This window comes from Patella vulgata, chromosome 8 (assembly GCF_932274485.2).
Source record: "Patella vulgata chromosome 8, xgPatVulg1.2, whole genome shotgun sequence".
In the NCBI taxonomy this organism is placed as follows: Eukaryota; Metazoa; Mollusca; class Gastropoda; family Patellidae; genus Patella; species Patella vulgata.
In genome coordinates, this window is record NC_065886.2 from 49,226,402 (window position 1) to 49,249,171 (window position 22,770).

At 31.9% G+C, this 22,770-nt stretch overlaps 1 protein-coding gene across 2 annotated transcripts in view; it reads right to left on the reverse strand.

Annotated features, from left to right (window-relative positions):
• LOC126829624 (cell adhesion molecule-related/down-regulated by oncogenes) overlaps window positions 1-22,770 on the reverse strand; it is a 131,447-nt gene that overhangs the window by 16,219 nt on the left and 92,458 nt on the right. For both annotated transcript variants that reach the window (XM_050559598.2, XM_050559599.2), the window contains 4 exons: window positions 20,730-20,887; window positions 14,590-14,874; window positions 13,229-13,375; window positions 2,280-2,438 (listed from right to left, as the gene is read on the reverse strand). In XM_050559598.2, the coding sequence (XP_050415555.1) occupies window positions 2,280-2,438; window positions 13,229-13,375; window positions 14,590-14,874; window positions 20,730-20,814 (676 nt within the window). In that variant the 5' untranslated portion in view covers window positions 20,815-20,887. The remainder of the gene's footprint in view (window positions 1-2,279; window positions 2,439-13,228; window positions 13,376-14,589; window positions 14,875-20,729; window positions 20,888-22,770) is intronic.

The window sequence follows — 22,770 nt, forward strand, 5'->3', positions numbered from 1 at the left end:
GCACTAATGTAAACAACATATTTAATTTCGAAATGATTAGATAATAAGTGTAGTCTGTAGAGTGTTCACAAGAAATTGTGGACGACGGACAAAGGCGACAGTAATATACAACCACATTTCCATGTGGGGGTATAAAAACTTATTAAGAAGTAATTATGAGAAGGGTTTTGGGATGGCCTTGTGGACTAGAGTGTCACGCTTTGAGCTGTAGCTGGCCGGTCACCTCTGGCTTGTGGTCGTGGTTTCAATCCCAGGTGTGAGATAGGGGCGCCTTCTCAACCTTGTTGATTTACACTGGGTCCCCCGGTTTCCTCCCACAAGAAAGACCAATTCGCGTGCACTAAGATAATAAAATAAATAAAATAAAACAATTTGCCTGCAATATCCCCCTCAGCGAAAGCTGACGTTAAAAACTTACAGAAGAAGAATTATGAGAATTAATTAAAATTTTACTAGCATTTAGTTTTTCCTAGCGCTAACCTTTTTTATACACAGATGATAACATTAGCTATTTGAGTTTACATAAAACAGACACAAACTGCAAGAAATAAACAACAAATATCAATTCAAGTAAATGGATCTAGGAAGAGACCTAATTATATCAGTCATGTGGGATCTGTATATGCCCAAAATGTCATAAGTAGTAACATGAGATCTATACAGGCCCAAAGTGTCATATGAACAGAAGATCAATAGAGAGAGAGAGTTTAACTCCACTTGACACAAACTAGGTCATTTCGGGACTAACATATGGTTTAATTTTATTTCAATAATTTGCTTGCGCATAGGGGTCTTTAGCAGTGGGAGGAAACCGGAGGACAGGCAACCATAAGAGTGTCATGTATAAGCAGGGAATCAAAACCATGCCACTTGACTCAATGACAGACCTTCTGATTAAATGATTAAGCGCCCACGTGTTAACCATTCTGCCACCCAATACCCCCTCAGATCAATAGGTTTCTGTTTGATAACATTACATCAACAGAACATCAAGAGAGAGAGAGAGAGAGAGGGAGGGAGAAAGAGAGCGGGTTTCAAATCCACTTAACACAAACTAGGTCATTTCTTGACTAACATCGGGGTTAATTTTACTTCAATAATTTGTTTGCACGTAGGGGTCTTTAGCAGTGACAGATGGGGTTTAACACAAACTAGGTCATTTTGAGACTAACATATTTTTATTTCAAAAATTCGCCTGAGAAAACGAACGAGGCTGGATCAGATCAAAAGTTTCAGATGAAGAGACATGAGATCCACAGGCTAGATCAACGTCTATCAATATCAGGTGAAATCAACTGAAGCTCTGATAATTTGTTATCCAACCAAAGAACAACTTTTTCTGTATTAAAATACAGAAAACTCCAGAAAGATATCTCTCCCAACTACTGAAATAATTCAACTACATTTTCTTTCATTCAATAGCCATAAAACTAATATGTACATTAAGTTGGCCTTGGAGGATTCTTCAGCCTTTTCCCATCATGTGTGAAAATAAGCTTATAACACAAATTACACAAACTTGTGACCTACAAGTATAATAATATCCTTCACTAACAAACTATACATCTATATATATTGAACTTCTTCTATACAATGACAGATGACTTAGCCTATAGATAAAACTCTATCTACAAGTTACAACCTATCATTATTCAAATTTAAGAGAACACAATTCAGGTAGCTATGTACTGAGGGTGTGTATAATAAATAAATTGAATATCTTAAAGAGTTAGTACTTGTACATAAATACAGGTGAGACGAAACAAAGCTTTTTTATAAAGATGATGAATGGACAGTTCAAACTAGATTTAAAAACATTTTTTGAGTAAAATTTATAACAGATAAGACAAATAAAATACTGATAAACATACAAACTTATAAAGTTGGCAATCAGTTTTTATTTTTTGCAATATTCCTCAATATCTTATCAAATTAAAACAGAGGTTATAGTAGTAGTAGTAGAAGAATTTGCTGTGAAATAGTTTGAAAGTAATAGAGTATATTTAACATGTATGTGGTTGGTATCAGATAACTGATGTATATAGATAGACTGTTTACTACATCTCACATCACTAACATATCTAACAAACTGTCAATCATTGGTAATCAACACCACTCTCATGCAACACACAAATACAAAAGTCAGTATATTTGTAATGTTCCATGTTTAATCTACATGGTTTGAAGAATTAAGATTAACATTGTATTTTATCTGATATGTAGGCAAGTATTTTACCAGGACAAGAAGATTAAATAATATATTATATAAAGTATCTTACCTGATGAAGTTTGAGGAAATACTTGTAGTGAGATGGTAAATGTCGAGGTTTTGTTCATCCCTGTATTAGGATTAACAATAATACATTTATATACACCAGTCTGCCTAAATTCTATATTTCTCAATACAATATTTCCTGATGGTAATACCTCTGTATTATCTGAAATAATAATATTAAATATTGAAAAATATGTATTCAACATGAGACACTTACTGTAAGAGTATTGAAACGTTGCATGTAATAAACCAAGAAGTAGTAAATCCATAAAGTTGTGTTATTATGAATGAGACACTTATGTTAACTAAAGAAAAGTTGCCAGGCAATGAAACACACGCCTACACATCTGAGCAGTCAACAAAGGTTTTCACATATTTATTGTTTTGTAGGTAATGGGATTATTTAAAAGACACTAAATAATTAAAATTTGATTGGCTTCTAGGTCTTCAAGATGTTGCTATTTATCATATCAAAACATGTACTTGTAAATGTTTCGGTATATTATATAGAAATTGTTGAAGATGAATCGTCTTCTTCGTCTCATGACCATAAACCCTGTATAAAATTTAAGTCAATCATATGAGAACTTTAGCCTTGTGAGCGTCCACAAGATATTTCAAAGGGCCATAACTCTGGCAGTAATGATCAGAAATAGGCTTCTTCGTCTCATGTGTATGAATTTAAATTCAATCGGATAATAACTTTAGCCTCTAGAGTGTCCACAATTACGACTGATGGATCGACAAACAGACAGGGCCTGGGTGACAACAAGATGAATTTTATCCAAATAATCAATAAAATCTTTACTCTGGATTCTGAAAACAAAATCCCCTTGCCACTACTTCAAATAGGCCTCTTCGTCTCATGACCTTAAACACTGGGTATGAATTTAAAGTCAATCGAATAACAAGTTTAGCCTCCTAATAAATTATTACATACAATATTATCTCCTTTGCAATTCTGTTATTGAGTAAAAGCTTAATTAAAGTTAACTTTAAATATAAGATAAGTGAGTATGAAAATAACCACCAGCTGTTTCTCCTGTCATAAGAATAAATAAGAAATAAATCTATGTTAAAAAAGGGCGGTAGTTAATACTACACCTGCTACTGATAAATTTAATGTTCACATCATAAAACTGACAAGTTGTGAGTTAGTCAGTAAAGCTTATAGGTTACTTTACAAAGTATATATAATTAATATTTACTAAATATCAATCTTTATTAAAATGTCTCTCCAATAAGTCATATAGGCTATGAACACAGTGTAAGGACTGTCCTACTGTGCCAATTAGATGTGGTAGCTGGGATGGCAATTGGAAATAGAATTTGTGTTGTGTATAAATTATTTTGTTTGAAGTTTTTCTGCACCAACCAGGATATTGAAGATGTCTATCTCAGACGGTCTATTTTAGTTTTTTTTTTATCTCAGGGTCGATTTTGTATATATTATTTTAGTTTTCTATCTCAGGGTCGATTTTGTATAAATTATTTTAGTTTTCTACCTTTGGTTCTATTTTGTATAAATTATTTTAGTTTTCTACCTTTGGTTCTATTTTGTATAAATTATTTTTCTGTTTTAGGTTTTATTGTGCATAAATTATTTTGTTGTTCTATCTTACGTTCCATTAGTGTACACAGTATACATTTTTAAAGAGTTTTTCTGCAAATACATCAATTTTAACTTTTCTCTGATGAATTCCACATTTGGCATATTAGGAACAATTATTGTATAGCAATGTAAATGTTGCATATCATAACCAAGTGTAAATGTAGCTATATACTGGCTATAAAAGGTAACTAACTGATCATTCATATATCATTGAGTCCTTTATGTTAAGACATTAGGTCCAACACCTCACCTATAACTTAACCATGCATGATAAAGGTCTATGTTCCTATATATTAAAATGTTCAAGATAAAGTACAAAGATAATCAAATGACTAGAAGTCCTATGATCACCATCACAAAACATGATGGATTGGCTTGTCTCCCTTCTGAGGAATCTTTTCATTGGGAAAAGGTACAAAGGCCCGGTTTGAATTTTTGGCAAGTGCTGCGGAAATGGCTTGATAAAAGAGGTTGTACTCAGCAGGACTGAAACCTTAGAGTGATTAATCGCTTGGTGTGAGATGTATTTTAGAATTGTTCATATTAAGAGCAGCAGGCTGCCCCTACAACATGCTACTTTTTATCCCTGTACTAAACATTTTTGATTAAAGTTTCCATTTATTAACCATAGTCTATCCCATGAGTAACAACTCCTTTTCTTTCAACAACTTTCAGTCACTTGTATCATATATTTAATAAACAACTTTTATAAATGCCAAAAAATAACTTCAAACAAATAAAGATGAAAAATGATCCTAGTATAGCGTTGCACTATAGGGTATATAAAGGGAGATCTAAGTTAATATATTAAAACCCTTTTAAACAATAGACATTATATATAGACATTCAGATGCTTAAGCATAATAAAGGATTATAGCTCTATTTTTTTGGAACTTTAAAACAGACGAAAATGGATCTAAAAGTGAATCTTAATGTAATACGAGTGTATATGAAGTGATTTACATTCAATGCAAGATACATCCACAATTTGCAAGAGATAGACAGAGAACAAGCTTCATCAAAATCGAATAAAAGCTTAAAACATGATTTTTTGTACAATCAGGGGCCATAATCTATGAAATTATGGTCCAATACATGCTAATATCTAAAGGAATCGAGATCTCTGATTTCGAAAAATCGGACAAAAATTGTGACCCGTTGAGTGTGCACAAACAAAGTGTGGAAGGACGGACCAGGGCGACGACAATATATATATCCACATGAAAATGTGGGCGTATAAAAATTTATTGTTATTTCTGATATATTATGTTCGGTGAAATACAGTACAAATTGAATGGCAGTCGGTTTTGTCTACATACATGTAGTCCATTCTACACAAATTTTTGTTTCTTCATTTTTTATCATTTCCACATTGTCTTCTGGAATATGGTTTTCTTTGTTCATTACAAATGGGGCTCGAAACATTGTGTACTGATTTTAAGGTATTCACTGTGTAACATCCCATATTTTCATGGCAAGATAACAGCATCAATATTGAATGAAATGTACCAATTATTAATTCTAATTTGTGTTTTTAATTTTGAATATTTTTTGTTGACTTTAACTTTAACGAAAGAAATATACACCTATTTTGCTAGAATGTATTTGGGAAATCATGTACGAAAATGATGCCACAGCCTATAGATTCCATTAACTGGGTGTAGACCATAGCCACCTTTCTATATTTTTATCAGATGATTGCGATATGTTGGCCTCTTTGTGGATTGAAAGATTATATAATGTTATAGGCCAAGGAATGACATGGATTTAGCATTTAAGTCAATAGGAGGAGGAGTGCCAGTCTAAGACCATCAGGAGGCAGACTACCATTAATTTCCCCATTGACTCGTTGCCGCGACTAACTAACAGGTCATGTCTTTGCTCCAAAGTTTGTATGAGACTGACAACTGAAATTTTGAGATACATGTTTTTAGTATGCTACTTCAAGTTTGTTTAACCATAACCAACGTCTTAACTCTATTTACCTTCCGTCTGTAAACATGGCAGAATATATCAATTCAAACCTTCTTCTTCATTTCTAGACCAAAAAATCAACAAAAATAGCCACACAAATGGGGTGAAAAGGCAAAGAGAGAGAAAGACTAGTATTTGAACTACAGAAGTGTGTTCCAAGATGGTGAAATTTAATGGTGGTCTGCATCCATCAATATGGACAGAGTTGTTTCCCTTATACCTCATATTTTATAATACAGGAATTTTATAATATAATATTATTACAGTTTACTGTTCGTATATCTATGGTCAAATAAAATCTCATATTCTTTGAACTTTAATTATGAACAAAATACTGACAAGTTTTCACACATGTGCAGCTGACAATTATAAAGTTGAAATTTCAATTAAAGTAGGCCTACAGATCGGTACATGGACTTGTGTAACATCACCAACAGAAATATGATCTTAAAAGTTTATCAATTTTTTACCTGAAACAGTGCCAGACTCCATCCTGCAGTTTTTGTCTGCATGCTTATGGTATCAATTAGAAAACATATAACATTGCATCTGTGTGTCGTGCACTGAACTTTATGTAATTATTGATTTTTCAAATTTGTCCAATGTTTTGGGGGAATTTTCACAAGTTAGCAATGATTTTTCAAAATATGTTCTTGCTTCATATCAGTGCTAAAAGTGTCTGTCGCCGACTTTGCTGCGCCAGACTGTAGAATCCGCGTCCAACAGGAATATGAAAACGATGGATCGAAGGATCCAATACGGAAGTGTCCTTCACTAGATAAATATTGATGTGGATAAACACAAACGACACTTACATTGTTTTCATCGTCAGATATTGTTACACCAACATTTCAAAGAGGTACCCTCTTCTTCTTCACAGTAATAAATAAATCATTCGAAATGTTGGTTGAATAATATCTGACGATGATAACAGTGTTCAGTGACCACCCTAGACATTCGTCAATTCGCCAATGGCGATAATTCTTTTTATTGACGGTCAAATTGATAATACTGGCGAAAGTTTTGACGAATGAATTTTAGAGAGTATAATTTCGATTGAAATTGTCTTGTTCAACACTTCTTTCAATTAACTCAATGTACTGTCTATTTTTAGTACATTAATTGACTCTAGTCTCAATCTTGCAAGTGACAAATTAGTCAATGGTTACGCATTTTAAAAAACGACCGAAAGATCGAGTCTCGAGAATTCACTTTCAAACACAGTTACGTCCCTTTCGTATGGCGCTGCTGTGTTTTACTTTCGCTTTGCTATAATTTTTCCAATTTATTTTCAAATTATAATAATGAATAATGATTACTAATATTCATTTACCGAACTGAAAATAAGAATAAGATTCATTTTTACTACCTTTATTAATGAAATGGCAGATACCACTTCTACTTCTTCTAGAAAGTTACTGACAGCGACAATGTGAATGTGATTGATATGACGAGGAGTGTACTAGTGACACTTGCATGACAGAATCTCTTTCTTTGTTGCCTGCATCCTCACAAATGTGAACTTTCGGACAGTTCGGGGAATAAAATAATACTCTTGTGCATTAAATAAGTACATATTAAATATATATTTTTAATTAACAAACACATATATAGAAATATAATATTTGGCTACAAGTTTCTGAATTGGCTAATAAAATTTGGATTTGGCTAAAATTTTGGCTAAAGGTTTTAAGAGTCTAGGGCGGACACTGAGTGTTAGTGTCGCTTTTGTTTATCTACTTTAAAAAAAGATAGGTTGCCAGGCAACAAAACATACGCCCACAGCAGCTAAATCGTCCGAGCGGTCGTCAAGGGTTGTCGCATATTTATTCCTTTGTAGGTAATTGGGAGCCTTTACAAGACAGTTCCATACAGATCAGATTATAAATTTGGCCGGTTCATTTCAAGATAGGTTGCCAGGCAACGAAACATACACCCACAGCAACTAAATCGTCCGGGCAGTCAACAAGGGTTGTCGCATATTTTTACTTTTTTCGGTAATGAAACATTTATAATACACTAAAATCTGATTAAGAGCAACAACTCACGAAGTAATTATCAGAAAACTATTAGATATTGTTTGGTTATTATAAAGTTCTGCCCCATGCTAACGTTTTGTATGCAAAGCTTTAAATATCATGGATTTAACTGTTTAAGTCATAAAAATTCATTGAAAATCAATATACTTGTTCGTCTCAAGATCTTAAACTCTGTGTATCAATCTGAAGTCAATCGGATTATAACTTTAGCCTTTAGAGCATCACAAGATTTTGCAAAGTGATCACGGGCCATAACTTTGGCAGTAATTATCGGAAATCGTTGAAAATCAATAGGAATCTTCGTCTCATGACCTCAAACACTGTGTATAAATTTAAACTCAATCGGATATTAACTTTAGCCTCTAGAGCATCCACAAGATTCTTTGAAGTGATCAAGGGCCATAACTCTGGCAGTAATTATCGGAAATCGCTGAAAATCAATAGGATTCTTCGCCTCATGACCTTAAACACTGTGTATAAATTGAAAGTCAATCGGATATTAACTTTGGCCTCTAGAGCATCCACAAGATTTTTCAAAGTGATCAAGGGTCATAACTCTGGCAGCAAATATTGGAAATCGCTGAAAATCAATAGGCTTCTTCGTCTAATGACCTTAAACACTGTGTATAAATTTAAAGTCAATCGAATATTAACTTTCGCTTCTAGAGCGTCCACAAGATTTTTTGAAGTGATCAAGGGCCATAACTCTGGCAGTAATTATCGGAAATCGTTGAAAATCAATCGGCTTCTTCGTCTCATGACCTCAAACACTGTGTATAAATTTAAGGTCAATTGGATATTAACTTTGGCCTCTAGAGCGTCCACAAGATTTTTTAAAGTGATCAAGGGCCATAACTCTGGCAGTAATTATCGGAAATCGCTGAAAATCAATAGGCTTCTTCGTCTCAAGACCTTAAACACTGTGTATAAATTTAAAGTCAATCAGATATTAACTTTAGCCTCTAGAGCGTCCACAAGCAATTGTGGACGCCGGACCGACGGACGGACGGGGGCGACGACAATATACGACCACATTTCAATGTGGGCGTATAAAAATGGATTAAGAACCCTGGTTTACAAGGTTCTACAAACTGAAACAAGGGTCTCAAATCTGGAACTAATCTACAGAAATTGTTGAAATTTGACAGGCTTTTTCGTTTTACTAATTTAAATAATGCATATAAATTTCATACAGATCACATTTGTCATTCAAACGTTCACAATCGCCATAACTCTAGAAATTATTAACGGAAATTGCTGAAATTCAATAGACCTGTTTCACAAATTTAAATGATGCATATAAATTTCATACATATCGTATGATAACTATTATCAATCAAGCATTAACAAGGTTTAAGAAAGTGAAACAAGAGCAATAACTCTAGATGTAATTATTGTAAATTGGTGAAATTCAATAGGCTTTTTCGTTTCACTAATTTAAATCATGCATATAAATTTCACAAAGATCGGGTGATAACTTTTGAAACAAGGGCCATAACTCTAGACATAATAAACGGAAATTGCTGAAATTCAATAGGCTTCTTCGTTTCACTAATTTAAATAATGCATGTAAATTTCAGAAAGATCGGATGATAACTTTTGGCGTTAGAGCGTTCACAAGAAATTGTGGACGATGGACGGACGGACGGACGGACGGACGGGGGCGACGGCAATATACGTCCACATTTCAATGTGGGCGTATAAAAAAGTCATTTTGTAAATGTCCAGTCTACAATCAGGCATCACCTATCAGCTGCATTATGTCTGGTTATCAGTCCAATCAGTTGTTCGCTTTTATTGTGTCTCAGAATATCTACAGTAGGCTTATACATCATATTAAAGGTAATTTTAAACTTCCTGTCAGTAGGCTAGCCCTCATTTATTTAATTGCATCATAATTTACATTTTTACATCTGATCTTCATAAATTATATGCTGCCATATTAGCTTTGTAGTCTTGAACATCAAAGGAGGAAGGAAGGCTGTTTCTTTCATTACAGCACCCGCATTGATTAATAACTCTCCGGTTATGTGCCTTGAGGTGGAAATGAAGGGTAACATCACCTAGTCTACACAACTATTTTGAGATACTTGACTATACAAATGTTGTAGGGGATTTGGCTAGGGTGATGTCACTCTAACCCTAATTTTTTTTTTCAGATCAAATTATTCACCGTAAATGCAATTTTTTTGGGGAAAAAAATTTGTATTTTCCCTACATTTTCAGCCTGTGTAAGACAATAATCCCAGTATGACTTTCCGTCATCATTAATTCTACTTATATTCAACAATGATACCATTCTTGTCTTATCTCATACTCCAAAAAGAAGCATTTTACTGGACCAACAATTTTAAAGTAGGCATGTGTTTATGCCACAGGCTTCAATGTTTCATTCATTACTGTGAATAGACAACTAGAAGGAAATCAGTAAAAATATAAATGAGTCTACAGGCAGAAGCACGAGACACAAAAGTTAGTGAAAGAGCTATTAGCCATTTGAAAATTAATTTTGTAAAGAGAACAAGACTATAACTCTGTAATGGAATAGGTTTTAACATCTTATTCAAGACAGAGTTTGGCCATTTTGAGAGAGAAAGAGAGAAATGGGGTATAACGTCCACTCGACACAAACTAGGTCATTTTTATTTCAATAATTCACTTGCGCGTAGGGGTCTTTTGCAGTGGGAGGAAACTGGAGGACCTGGAGAAAACCCACGAGGTTGGACAGGCGACCTACTCCTTGTCACGTACAACCACGGAATCGAAACCCCACCAGTTGACTCAATGACAGACCGTATGATACAGTGCATGCATGCTAACCATTCAGTCATCCAACCCCCCCCCCACCATTTTGAGACCAACATTTGGCAGGTAATGTGCCCAAACTACACAGCATAGTAACACTATTTTCACTTTAAATTCAAAGAATTATATATCAACAAGTGCTCTATGGAATATTCTATCAGATTTCAGAGTGTATTGGCGGTAAACAGGAGGTGTTTTCAAGTGGTTAAATTATGTAACATAAGACGAAGCATCAAACAGAAATCATGCTACACCTAATCTTCATTTTCCTCTTCTATTACTATTTAATGAGACTAGTTCATATAATATAGCAATACTTGGTGAATATTATGCTTTAATAGCTAGGATAAAAAGATGCATGTGTTAGCCAGCTGTTTCAATGTTAATACATGCATGAGTTAACAGAAGTTTCAAACTCATAAACAACTCTACATTTTCCTTACTCCAAACACCATTTTTAATAAACATTTTACGCCTGTGTTGATTAAGAAGAACTGGTAATTAGCTTCAGTGTATGTTTTTTCTTGTTGGTATAAACATCTATATCATGAAAAATTAGCATAAACTTGCTAAAAACAAAATATTAGTTAACTGCATGCTGTAACAAAATTGTTATCTAAACTTCATCAGTTTTTTTTTTAAAAAAGATTGAAACATTGCATACATGCAAAGGTGTATCTAACTGATGTTTGACACCTGCCTGTCACAAATTATGCATACTGGCGGACATTGGATAAACTGTGCCTGATAACTTGTTGGCCTATAGGCTGATGTTTTCTGTAAAAGCAGAAGGAAGGAATATGCCCTGGTCTGATTTAATTATATAGAATAACAAGAATCAAAACTGTGCACACTGTCTAACAAAAAACATAAAAATAAATAGAATGACATCTTGACAATCATGGTAAAGTCTTTGCTGCACTGTTTAACTAATTGTTTGTATCACCAAGTATGAATTGATAACAATGAATGAAGTGATCTTGATTAAAAAGAGACCATCAATTAACTATGGGTGCAATTCCTTTATATTTCATAACACTTGTAGTCCTATGGCTGATATAAAATACAGTTTTATTATACTATATCTAAGTATTTTTTTGTGATGATGTAAGATAGCAATCTCTATTCGCCATATTTCTCAAATTCTATTGAAATGATTACATAGTTAGCAGGCTGTTGTAGGAATACTGTTGAAAATTTAACCTACATGGCCTTAAATATTTAAAGATAATATCTGGATATGTTTACAAATTACCCTATTTTCCCATTTATAAGATGCACTGTGTAAATTTGCCACAGATATTTTCAGGTAAATTGTCTTATGACTTAAGGGAGCTATACCTCTAACTATACCTCAAAATATTGGATTAAAGGCGTTCTATAAATAAATTTTTATTATTATTATTATTATAACTCAATATAATCCATAATATATTCAAAAATTGAAAACACAAATTTAGAATTCAATATTGGTTCATTTCAATTAGGAGATAAACACTTCCTGTTTCGTATTTAGAGGGGGTTTATTGACCATGCTTGAATCATTAGAACAAAAGTCGTGAGGAAGATCATTAAGCACAAAAATGAAAAAGATAGGTTGCCAGGCAACGAAACATATGCCCACAGCAGCTAAATCGTCCGGGCAGTCAACAAGAGTTGTCACATATTTTTACTTTTTTCGGTAATGAAACATTTATAATACATTAAAATCTGATTAAGAGTAACAACTCATTAAGTAATTATCAGAAAACCATTAGAATTTGTTTGGTTTTTATAGTTTTGCCCCATGCAAACGTCTAGTATAGGAAAATTTTAACAATATACTTGTTCGTCTCAAGACCTTAAACTCTGTGTATGAATCTGAAGGCAATCGGATGATAACTTTAGCTTCTAGAGGGTCACAAGATTTTCAAAGTGATCAAGGGCCATAACTTTGGCAGTAATTATCGGAAATGGTTGAAAATCAATATGACCTAAAACACTCTGTATCAATTTAAAGTCAATCGGATATTAACTTTTAGCCTCTAGAGCATTTACAAGATTTTTTGAAGTGATCAAGGGCCATAACTCAGGCAGTAATAATCGAAAATTGCTGAAAATGAATAGACCTTAAACACTATGTATAAATTTAAAGTCAATGGGATATTATCATTGTTGTAAATATTACCAGCAGTATTTTTGTGTATAATTTTGGGTGTTATATTATGCAACACTTACCATTTATTCAAATTTATGATATTAGTATTGGAATGATGTAATTTGTGTTTATATTGGAATGATGTAAAATTACCAGTATTTTGTGTATAATATTGGAATGATGTAAAATTAACAGTATTTTGTGTATAATATTGGAATGATGTAAAGTTAACAGTAGTAAATGGTGTATAACTGGCCTGTATATTTGTGTAGAGTATTTGTGTAGAATATTTGTAGTAAATGACGTATAACTTACAGTATTTCAATATCTAATATTGATATCTAATTCTGTATAAACTGTAACAGTGTTAGAATAAATTAACTTACCAGTATTTTTATGTATTATATTGCCATCAGAATGTTGAAACTGTATAAAACTTGGAGGTGATATATCTGGTGAATAACATGGTAAAGTTACACTTCCACCTTCAGTAACATTTATCATCACATCTTTACCAGCTTTAAACTTAAATACTACAAAATACAAATATTGCTTTATTATACTATATTATACCAATATACATTAGTATATGTAATTTTTATTATGAAAGAAAAGACATATGTAAGAACAATGATGTAAGCATGTGAATATAATCATCTATTTGAAACCAAAATATCACAAGATGTATCTATAATAGAGAGAAATCAAAGGAATATGTTCTGGCTATAATTGTAACAATGTCAAGAGTGTACTACATGGTTTATAAAAGTCGGATACAGACTGGTCTTATTCTCTGCCTTTATTCTATCAGTTGTTTAAAATGTAGACAGCTACAAGAAATGGTTTTAATATCCGCTGTATGTTTTACAAAACAACATGATCTACCCTATCCCAACCATTGTTTTTTCTATATAGTTATCTTCTATTGGCTGACTATATATTACTAGAGCTATGGCGCCACAGTACTAGTTCACCCGACAAAGGCCAACTATACACATGGTGGGTGAAAGTTGGTCGTGTTCAGCTTACGGAAACACAATGTCAGAATCAACCTCCAAAAACAAGTACAATATGTTGTTAAATAAATACATTATGAGCTCACATAGCATAAATAGTCAGTCTGATAGTTTCCATGTTGTGATTTTGGCGATGTAAACCCGAGAATTGTCGGTTGCCAGGTGTATAGAGTAGTCCGCCCTTCCTATATAAAATCGTTACTCCTATGTAGAGATGTTTATTTAGTTGTGTTAATTGACCACATGTATACCAGGTGGAAACAAACTGATACATTTTACTATAAATTAACACCACCATATTGTTTTTTACCATTTTTAACTGGGTATTAGTAAAGTAACCAATGTTTTATCTTTAACATTATTATTAAAATATGGTTGAATTCCTTCAAAGAAAAATAAACAATGGAAACAATACACCCAAACATTCTAGACATAATTTAAAACAATCTTGACCTTGAGTTAATTTTTAAATGTATTTTCAAAGTAAAGGAACCATATTTTCTTCCCATACAATGCCATATTTTCTTGAAAAAAATTTGATATCCGCGACAACAATGCAATTGTCTTCATATTGGCTAAATTCTACAACATATACATTAATCTTGCACATTGTCTTCAAGGGATAATTTTCATAATGTTTTTGATTTTTGTTTTAAATTTCAGGAATAAAAAGTTTCTGTGCAAAGTTTTCATTGTCTAAAAGGTAGGAATATCATCTTTACGGTTCTTACCTGCTTTAGACAATACTGCTGGCCGACTGACAATAGATCCGACTGATGATTCTGCTACACACTGATAATCCCCTACAATATCATCAATTCTTTTCTTGGATGGATCTATCTTTAAATCATTACCGAGTAAGGATATGCCATTATTTTCATTGAGGTTCAATTTCTGACCATTTAAAAGCCATGTTATTTTAGCTGTAGATGGAACAACATCACAAACTAAAATGGTTGCCCTATCAGTAGATATCACAGTAGATTCAGGTTCTTGTATAAAAGATGGTATCAGTTCTGAAACAAATTAATTGAAGATGAGTTTATTTATTGAGTTTCACATATAACTACATACATGTAACAGCCAAAAAAACATGCGCACAGCAGCAAAGTCGCTTGAGCAGTCCACAAAGGTCGTCTCATATGCATTCTGTGGTACATGTAAGTAATGGGAGCATTTAAAAAAAAAACACCAAATCACATGTTAACTTTAACTTCTGGACATCCATCGGCAAACTGGGTGATGACAATATACAATCATAATTCAATGTGGGCATATACATATTTATCAAACCCACACTTTCATGTTTCAAATCAAAGAGATGGTATCTTTTTAAATGTAGAAGAAAAGTTGAATTTTGCTATTGCATTTATTTTGTATGTTTTTTTCCCTGTGAACTCAACAGTTATATAGATGTTATGCAGATGTTTTATCAAAACTGTTATAAAATTCACTTGACTGATTCTTTTCTGTATAGTGTTGGGTTTCAAAAGAAAATGGTGGTGAGGTTTTTTTTGTGAATGTATATTAATGAAGGATAATAAACTGACTTAAAGTCACCTAGTTGTATTAAATGTATTGAAATAATCTAACTTACTCATGTTGAAGTAAATGTGAATATATTTCATTATGAAATGAATGAAAAAAAGAAATAATTGGTGTATGTAGGTTGTATGCTTCACTTGTTTTATATAAATTAACATGTTTGCGTACAAACTTAAATTGTTTATAATGTGATGATAATAAATGATATCTCATGTCTCTTGTGTTTTCAGGTTTTTTCAATCAGTGAGTGTGTGTTGTGAAGGGTTTCCAGTAATGTATAGGTTGATTTATCACCTGTAGAGATGAGTCCAGTGGTTTCTAGTGAACACAACACCTCTCCTGAAGCATGTTAAACTATTACTTCCACTACATTTCTCTTATACAACTTCACAAAGCTTTTGTATGCGTCAATTCAGACATAGCCTCTTAAAACTTTTTTACACACAACATCAGTATACTCCCAGGATAAAAGAGGCTAAATTATATTAATATGCACAAAGACGTAGCATTCCTATGAACATGTCTGCTATAATTTGACTCAAATACTAAATCTTTCTTTTTATTAGCCCGATCCTTATATTACTTTATGTATCTCTTAACACTAGCTGTTAAATTCAATTGAAATTAAATAGATGGTTGGCTGGTCAACGAAACATACGCCCAGTTAGTCGTCCGAGCAGTGCACAAAAGTTGGTGCATATTTATTCTTTTGTAGGTGATGTGAGTATTTACAAGACACTAAAAACTTATCAAGAGTAACAACCCATGAAGTAATTATACGAAATATGTACAGGTCATCACATGATAAATTAACTTCATCTTAGAAACATGAACAATTAAAGCTGTAGCAAGATGGTCCGACTGACAGCAATGTACAACCACATTTCAATCTCGTCCTATAATAATATTTCTTTTCACTGTTATATTTATAAAATCTATGTTGAACTCAATCATTCTTCAATTTATAAACATACTTTAAAGGTAAATTGATTGAAATTGTTAAGTGATGCCAATAGTATTTAAATTATTTCCAAATAAAGTAAATGTTTTGGTATATGCCATTAAATAAATAGGATATAAATTACTGAAGATAATGTACTAAGAGGGAATGATTTAGTAGGTAAGTTATATTAGTCGTTAGGTAAAGGATACTAAATGAGCATGGCCTGACTTTCAATCTACAAACTGACACAAAGCTTTAAAATAACATTTCCTACCACCCTTTGTCCTCAACTCTTCTATCTAAGATTTATCCCAATTATTAGAGAATTGAATAGCGCCCCAGGATAGATTTCGCTCTATAGCACAGTAATCAGCCATAACCAGGTCCCTATTCAAATTGGCCACAGAAATATGAGCCTGAATTTCTAGTCTTATTAACCAATGACTTCAGGGCATTCATGTGAATCTTTATAAAAAGACACATACAATAATCCTAGATTGAAACTCTCTTTCTTTAAATTTTAGATTAATAATGTTGTAATAATTGTAAAGTATTCAAAGAAAATATTATATCTTCTATTCAATTGATTGTGAGTAAATTTTCTGTAAGAAGAAAACTTTGCCGACTGTTTGAGATTGTATGAAGGCAGATTCTTGGGACACAACAATAGGAACTATACACAAAGTTTCAATGTAAAATTTGTATGAAAAGACAAGTGAACAATAGTAAAGAAGAAGTCTTATATCTAAATAAATAACTGATAAATCATAACCTTTACAATATTGCTTGTAGTTATTGAAGCATAGATAAACCCTTACCCAAAAAATCATTTACTTTTCCTGTGTATTCAGGTTTCCTACATCTATTATACTAACCCCACATTGACAAGTGTTTTTCAAATTAATACAGACATGATTGTTGACAAGTAAACTTGGTAAAGTTATTATATACCTTTAACTTGTGTATTTCTATTAACTACTCACTACAGTCGATACATGTTCACATCATCTTTAGTGTAAATTAACCACAGAAAGATTTTGCTTCCATAGTGCTATTTGATGGAATGGAGTTTAAACATATTGTTAAAGACAAAGGAAATTAATGTGCATATAAATAAATATCAGACCACATGAAGAAATAACCTGCTTCTCAAATAACAATACATCATATAAAAGGAGCCACATGACCTGTTATTATTAGCCAATGTAGTTTATTATGCATTAAAAATTATCTTATAATCATTTGTAGTTGTACACATATCTTGCGCACATTTGCAATGCCAGGTGAGGGAATTTTGCCCAAAGTTGGATATACACTTCTTGCTGCATCTGCACCCAGAGTAGTAACTCCATAATTTTCTTAATATTATGTTTTACTCTTAACTACCTCATCAATAATGTCCTTTTACATATAATCTTAGGTGGAAAATATTTTTTTTTTTTAAATTTTATTTCTATATTTTTGAGGACATAGTTTCTGCCTACCAGAACTCTTCTTACCATATGATTGAGTTCTGATAAATTAAAAATTGCTCAAAAATTAATATTATTATAATATTCATAAAATATTATAAAACTGTAATCTTTTTAAGAACAATGTTTTGTTTTATTTCAAACTACATTGTAACTGTTATTAAATTTTGAAAATTGGTTTATACCATAAACTTATAGACAATAATATACCATCATGAACTGGACTCCTGCCAAATACATTGTTCAAAGAATTAAGTAAGTGAGTTAATTTAATACTAATATCTAACCTACAAACCTTATAAATATTCATAAAGGAAGAAGGTAATGTATTTGAAACCATGCACTGCTATGTAATGTGTAAGTTATGTGCAGTAGTCAAGATTAGTTATTAATGTACAGATAATGAACTCCCAAAAATATCTAAAAAAAAATAATGTATAAAACTTTATAAATAAATATAATGTATGAAACTTTACAAATAACTATAACCCACTGTCATCTGTTGGAAGAGAAATGTTATATCCTCCATCTGTTTTTCTATATTCTAACCAAAGATAGATAATACTGACAGCTAATCTTGTAAAATTTCTTTTAAATTCTAGGTGCCCCTGTCCATGGGCCATTATTATTCAAAAATATTTTAGTGGTATCATCTCAACTACCAAATATGTGAAAATGGCATCCTCAAGCTTAAAGTGGTGATATTTGTACAAATGAGTCAAATTTGTTTATTGTTTGGAAATCAACTTTTTGTTGTGTTTCTATTCTTTCTAATTGATGTAGTTCTAGTTCTATCTGTAACACAATCATTTATTATGTGTTGGGTTTGAATAGTAACATGGAGAAAAGTAGCTGTTGTCCGCATCATCTATTGTTTGACAATATTTTATTTCAAAGATTATGAGAATTATGAGAGTTGTTTTTTGCATCTAGAAACTAAAGATTTAACTACATTCACTGTATTTTAATGTTAAATTCTTTGAAATTAGAATTTTATGGAATGTAAAATGATTGACAGGTCCCTAGGTGATCAATTTCACTGCCAGTAAATGAAGCCTGGCATTATGATTGAAACAAGAACCATGAACTGTACTCCCATTTCTACATTTGTATTGGCATTAATCATCAAAAAGACATTAAGGTTTTAAAACATTTCATTACTCCAGATTTGGCCATGTTTTCCAAATTGAAATAAATTATATTCTAATACACGAAAAACAAAGTTTTGGAGATACATGTAAGGTATATATTTTTTAAAAACTTGATACTTATTTATAATACTGATTAAAATATAAAATAATTTTATTAATATATACATTTGTTTTTGGATGTAACCTTAATCATAAAATTCAAAGTAATTCTAGCATCAATTCCCTAAACGAAAAAAAAACCAGTTTGTACTTGCTTCAAGCTCAAACAATCCTCAGACATGATCATTAAACATTTAAACAATGATTTCCGTGAAGCAAGAGTTGTATATCAACATTGTTAAGAGTCAGGGGAAATACACTTACAAACCCTCTTGACAAAACCATAACATTGTTATTTTAATAGCATACATAACCAGTCAGGGTTGTTTTTTTCAAATTTGATGAACTCTCAATTTTGCAAGAACTGAATAACAATTAAATATAACCAAGAAAAAAATAAAAATTATGAGTGTATATTTTCACATCATTTTAAGGAATTCATTGTGGTGTTGTTTGTTATCAGATGGGTCTCCATATAAATGAGTAAATTAAACTGTCACTTTAGGATCAATGGTATTTGATTTTATTCAGCATGCTCACGAAGCGCCAGTAAATGTTTAATTTTTTGTTTCTTTAAAAGACTGAGCTATATATAAGATGGTAACTGAATGTTTGTAATGTACTTCTACTGATTATTTCAAGGTGATAATGAAACTAAGATTACAGTCAACATATCATATTTTATTACATTGTTAATGTTCATAAATCTGAATGAAAAAAATATATGTATATATATATATTATACACCCTAAAATCTCAACTTACATGGCTAAATTGGAGTAAAAAATAATTTACCAAGTCTTTTTGTGGATGAAAATACATTCAAGTCATAAAAATGCCAAGAAATATCTGGTTCATTCACTGCACCAAAAACTATGTAGAATGTGAGATGAAGTGTGATGGAGAAACATTTTAAAGGGATGTTTTTAAGTAATAATGTTGGTGAGGGAATATTTTATCTCTAGGGTTATCTACAGTGTACTTGATAGTCTATATTAAACAGTCGTCTTGTCATTCTACAGGAATCTAGTATCAGCAGTTAGAGATGAAATCTTCGACAATCTTATACAACAAACAACAAATATCACAGTACATACAATAACAGGAAACTTTTCTTTTTTATTATTACAATATTTCAATATATAATAAATATCCTTTCAAATATGAAGTCTGTGTGAACAATTATTTGTTGTAGTTTCTATTTGACCAGGGTGACAGAATTGCCCCAAGACACCTACTTGTAAATAATTATACATAACAATATTACAAAGAACCCAATTCTTACTGGATTTCATTGTCTTTGAAATAAGATACTAATATTAGGAATATAAATTATGCAAGGAATAAATCTAAATAAATTAAGAGAGAGAGAAATTGGGTTTAACATCTACTCAACACAAACTAAGGCATTTTGGGACTAACATATTGTTCAATTTTATTTCAATAATTCGCTTGTGCATAGGTGTTTTTAGCAGTGGGAGGAAACTGTAGGCAACAGAGAAAACCCACAAGGTTAGACAGGTGACCCTACTCCTTGTCATGAACAAATGGAGAAATCAAAACCACGCCACTTGACTCAATGATAGATCTTATGATGTAACACGCACGCATTAATTCAATCATCCATCCCCCCACCCCCCTAATAACTTAAGAGTTTTTACCTGCTGATGATGTGAAAGATAACCATGAAGCAAATATAACTAATAACTCCACTCTTCTGTACACTGTTTTATATTTCTTTCCCATATTGGATAGAGAAACTCAAGTTGGGCATTACACGTCTACACATTGAACACTTCAACTGCGATGCATCATTTTTCTGAAAAATACAATACAATATATTTCCATAATCAACCACAGATATTTTCATACGCATTTTTACATATCATCTGCATTTATAATTATTTATCACAACTGGTTTTTTTTTCTCTTTGAGATGTATCATTTGACAGGAGGTATATTTGAAGTGCTTCGGATGGCGCAAAACCCTACTTACGACTTATAACTAACTACCAGTACTCATATTAATTGTAAAGTTCACGACTTGTTGAAATTTAATACATGTACATAAATTGCATAAAGTGAAGTTACGGCATGTTCTCATAATAATTAAGGATGTCTGTCCTAACTTGGATACTGACTCCACATATCATTACTGAATGAACAACTCAAAACAAACCTGTGATTTAGCATAATATTTAGTTTAACATCAGTGTGAAATATAGTATGTTTATATGATATTTTATATATTTAATAGGTTACCAAGCCACTAACATTTAATCAAAAATAAATGTCTAATTTCTTTCCTGTTTTTCAAGTTTAAAAGGGAACTAATTCATTTGGAAATGAAATGGGGTTTAACGTCCTACCGGGCTAATGAAGATGGGAATTCATTTGGACTTGAATTAATATTTTCTATATTATTAAATAAGATATGCCACATATAATTAATAAACATGTATAAGCTTTTCTGTTATTTCTTTTAGTCAGCTGTACTAACATCTTATCTATCAACAACATCAACCATCTGAGGTTTATCCAAGAAAATCTCAAGTTATTCTGTACCCAAGGATGCCATAGCTGCCCACCAAATACCAAATACATGAGGAAAATGAAATATAAGAAGTTTGGGCAGGAAAAGCCAGATAAAGAAAGCTCGCTAATGAGCAATTTTCAACGAAGAGAAGGTTGGTAACACCCATCTTTAGCGTATGTTACACCATCTTGGAATGGCAACTAATCGAGACCCTTGAGCCGGCAGACATTTTGTCATCATAAAGATTGTTATTAAGACATATGATAAGAGATTTATGATATAATTATAGACGATGGTAGACAAGTTTTAATTGACTTGATACTGAAATAACACTAAGATAAAAACCACAACATACCAAATATATCATAATATCTTTTCAACTTATTTTCTATTAAATAATTACAACATCATAAATTCATGTGTTTTTTTAAAAAAAAAACAATTTAGGATAGTTGGTTCATATCAAAGGGCACAGTTGTGTGCACACAGAACCGTTACTTTAACATTGAGGAATTGTAACTGTTACAGTCACTTGGCATAAGACAGCAAGGTTATAAAATTTTAAACCTTGAAGAAAAACTATACAGTAAATACAAAAAGCCTACTTGAGAGAACAATGTCTTAACTGATTGTTAACTAAACAGAACAGCAGGTAATGTAGCAATATAATACCATTATGTCATTTGTTACCAAATATCCATGTGGCATTCTCTACTTGTAAACATAAATGATGTAAAAACATGCAGTGTTACCATGTTTTAAGTGTATATCTATCAAGAAAACATACATCCATCTGAATGAGCTGAGAATCTTTTAACCAATGAAACAATCCATTTGCTGATCTTTGCCTCTCTCAAGTCTTTATCCCTGTATTTCTTACTCACAAAGTATCTAAACAGAACTTGTGAAATACAAGCTGTCTGAAGGCAAAGATAGCATGTTATGTTCCTCCATCTCTAAAGAGTTCAAACAAGTTTTAGATATTTCTAGGCATTTAATAACAATATTGTGTATGTAAAAAATAAACCATATTTCTATTTATGCCCGTTAACACCAGTATACCCTTCTAATCAATAAACTTTCAAATATATAAACTATGCCAATGACCTTATTCATATGATTGCTTGAATTAAAACATAATATAATATAATAAAACAAGAATAACT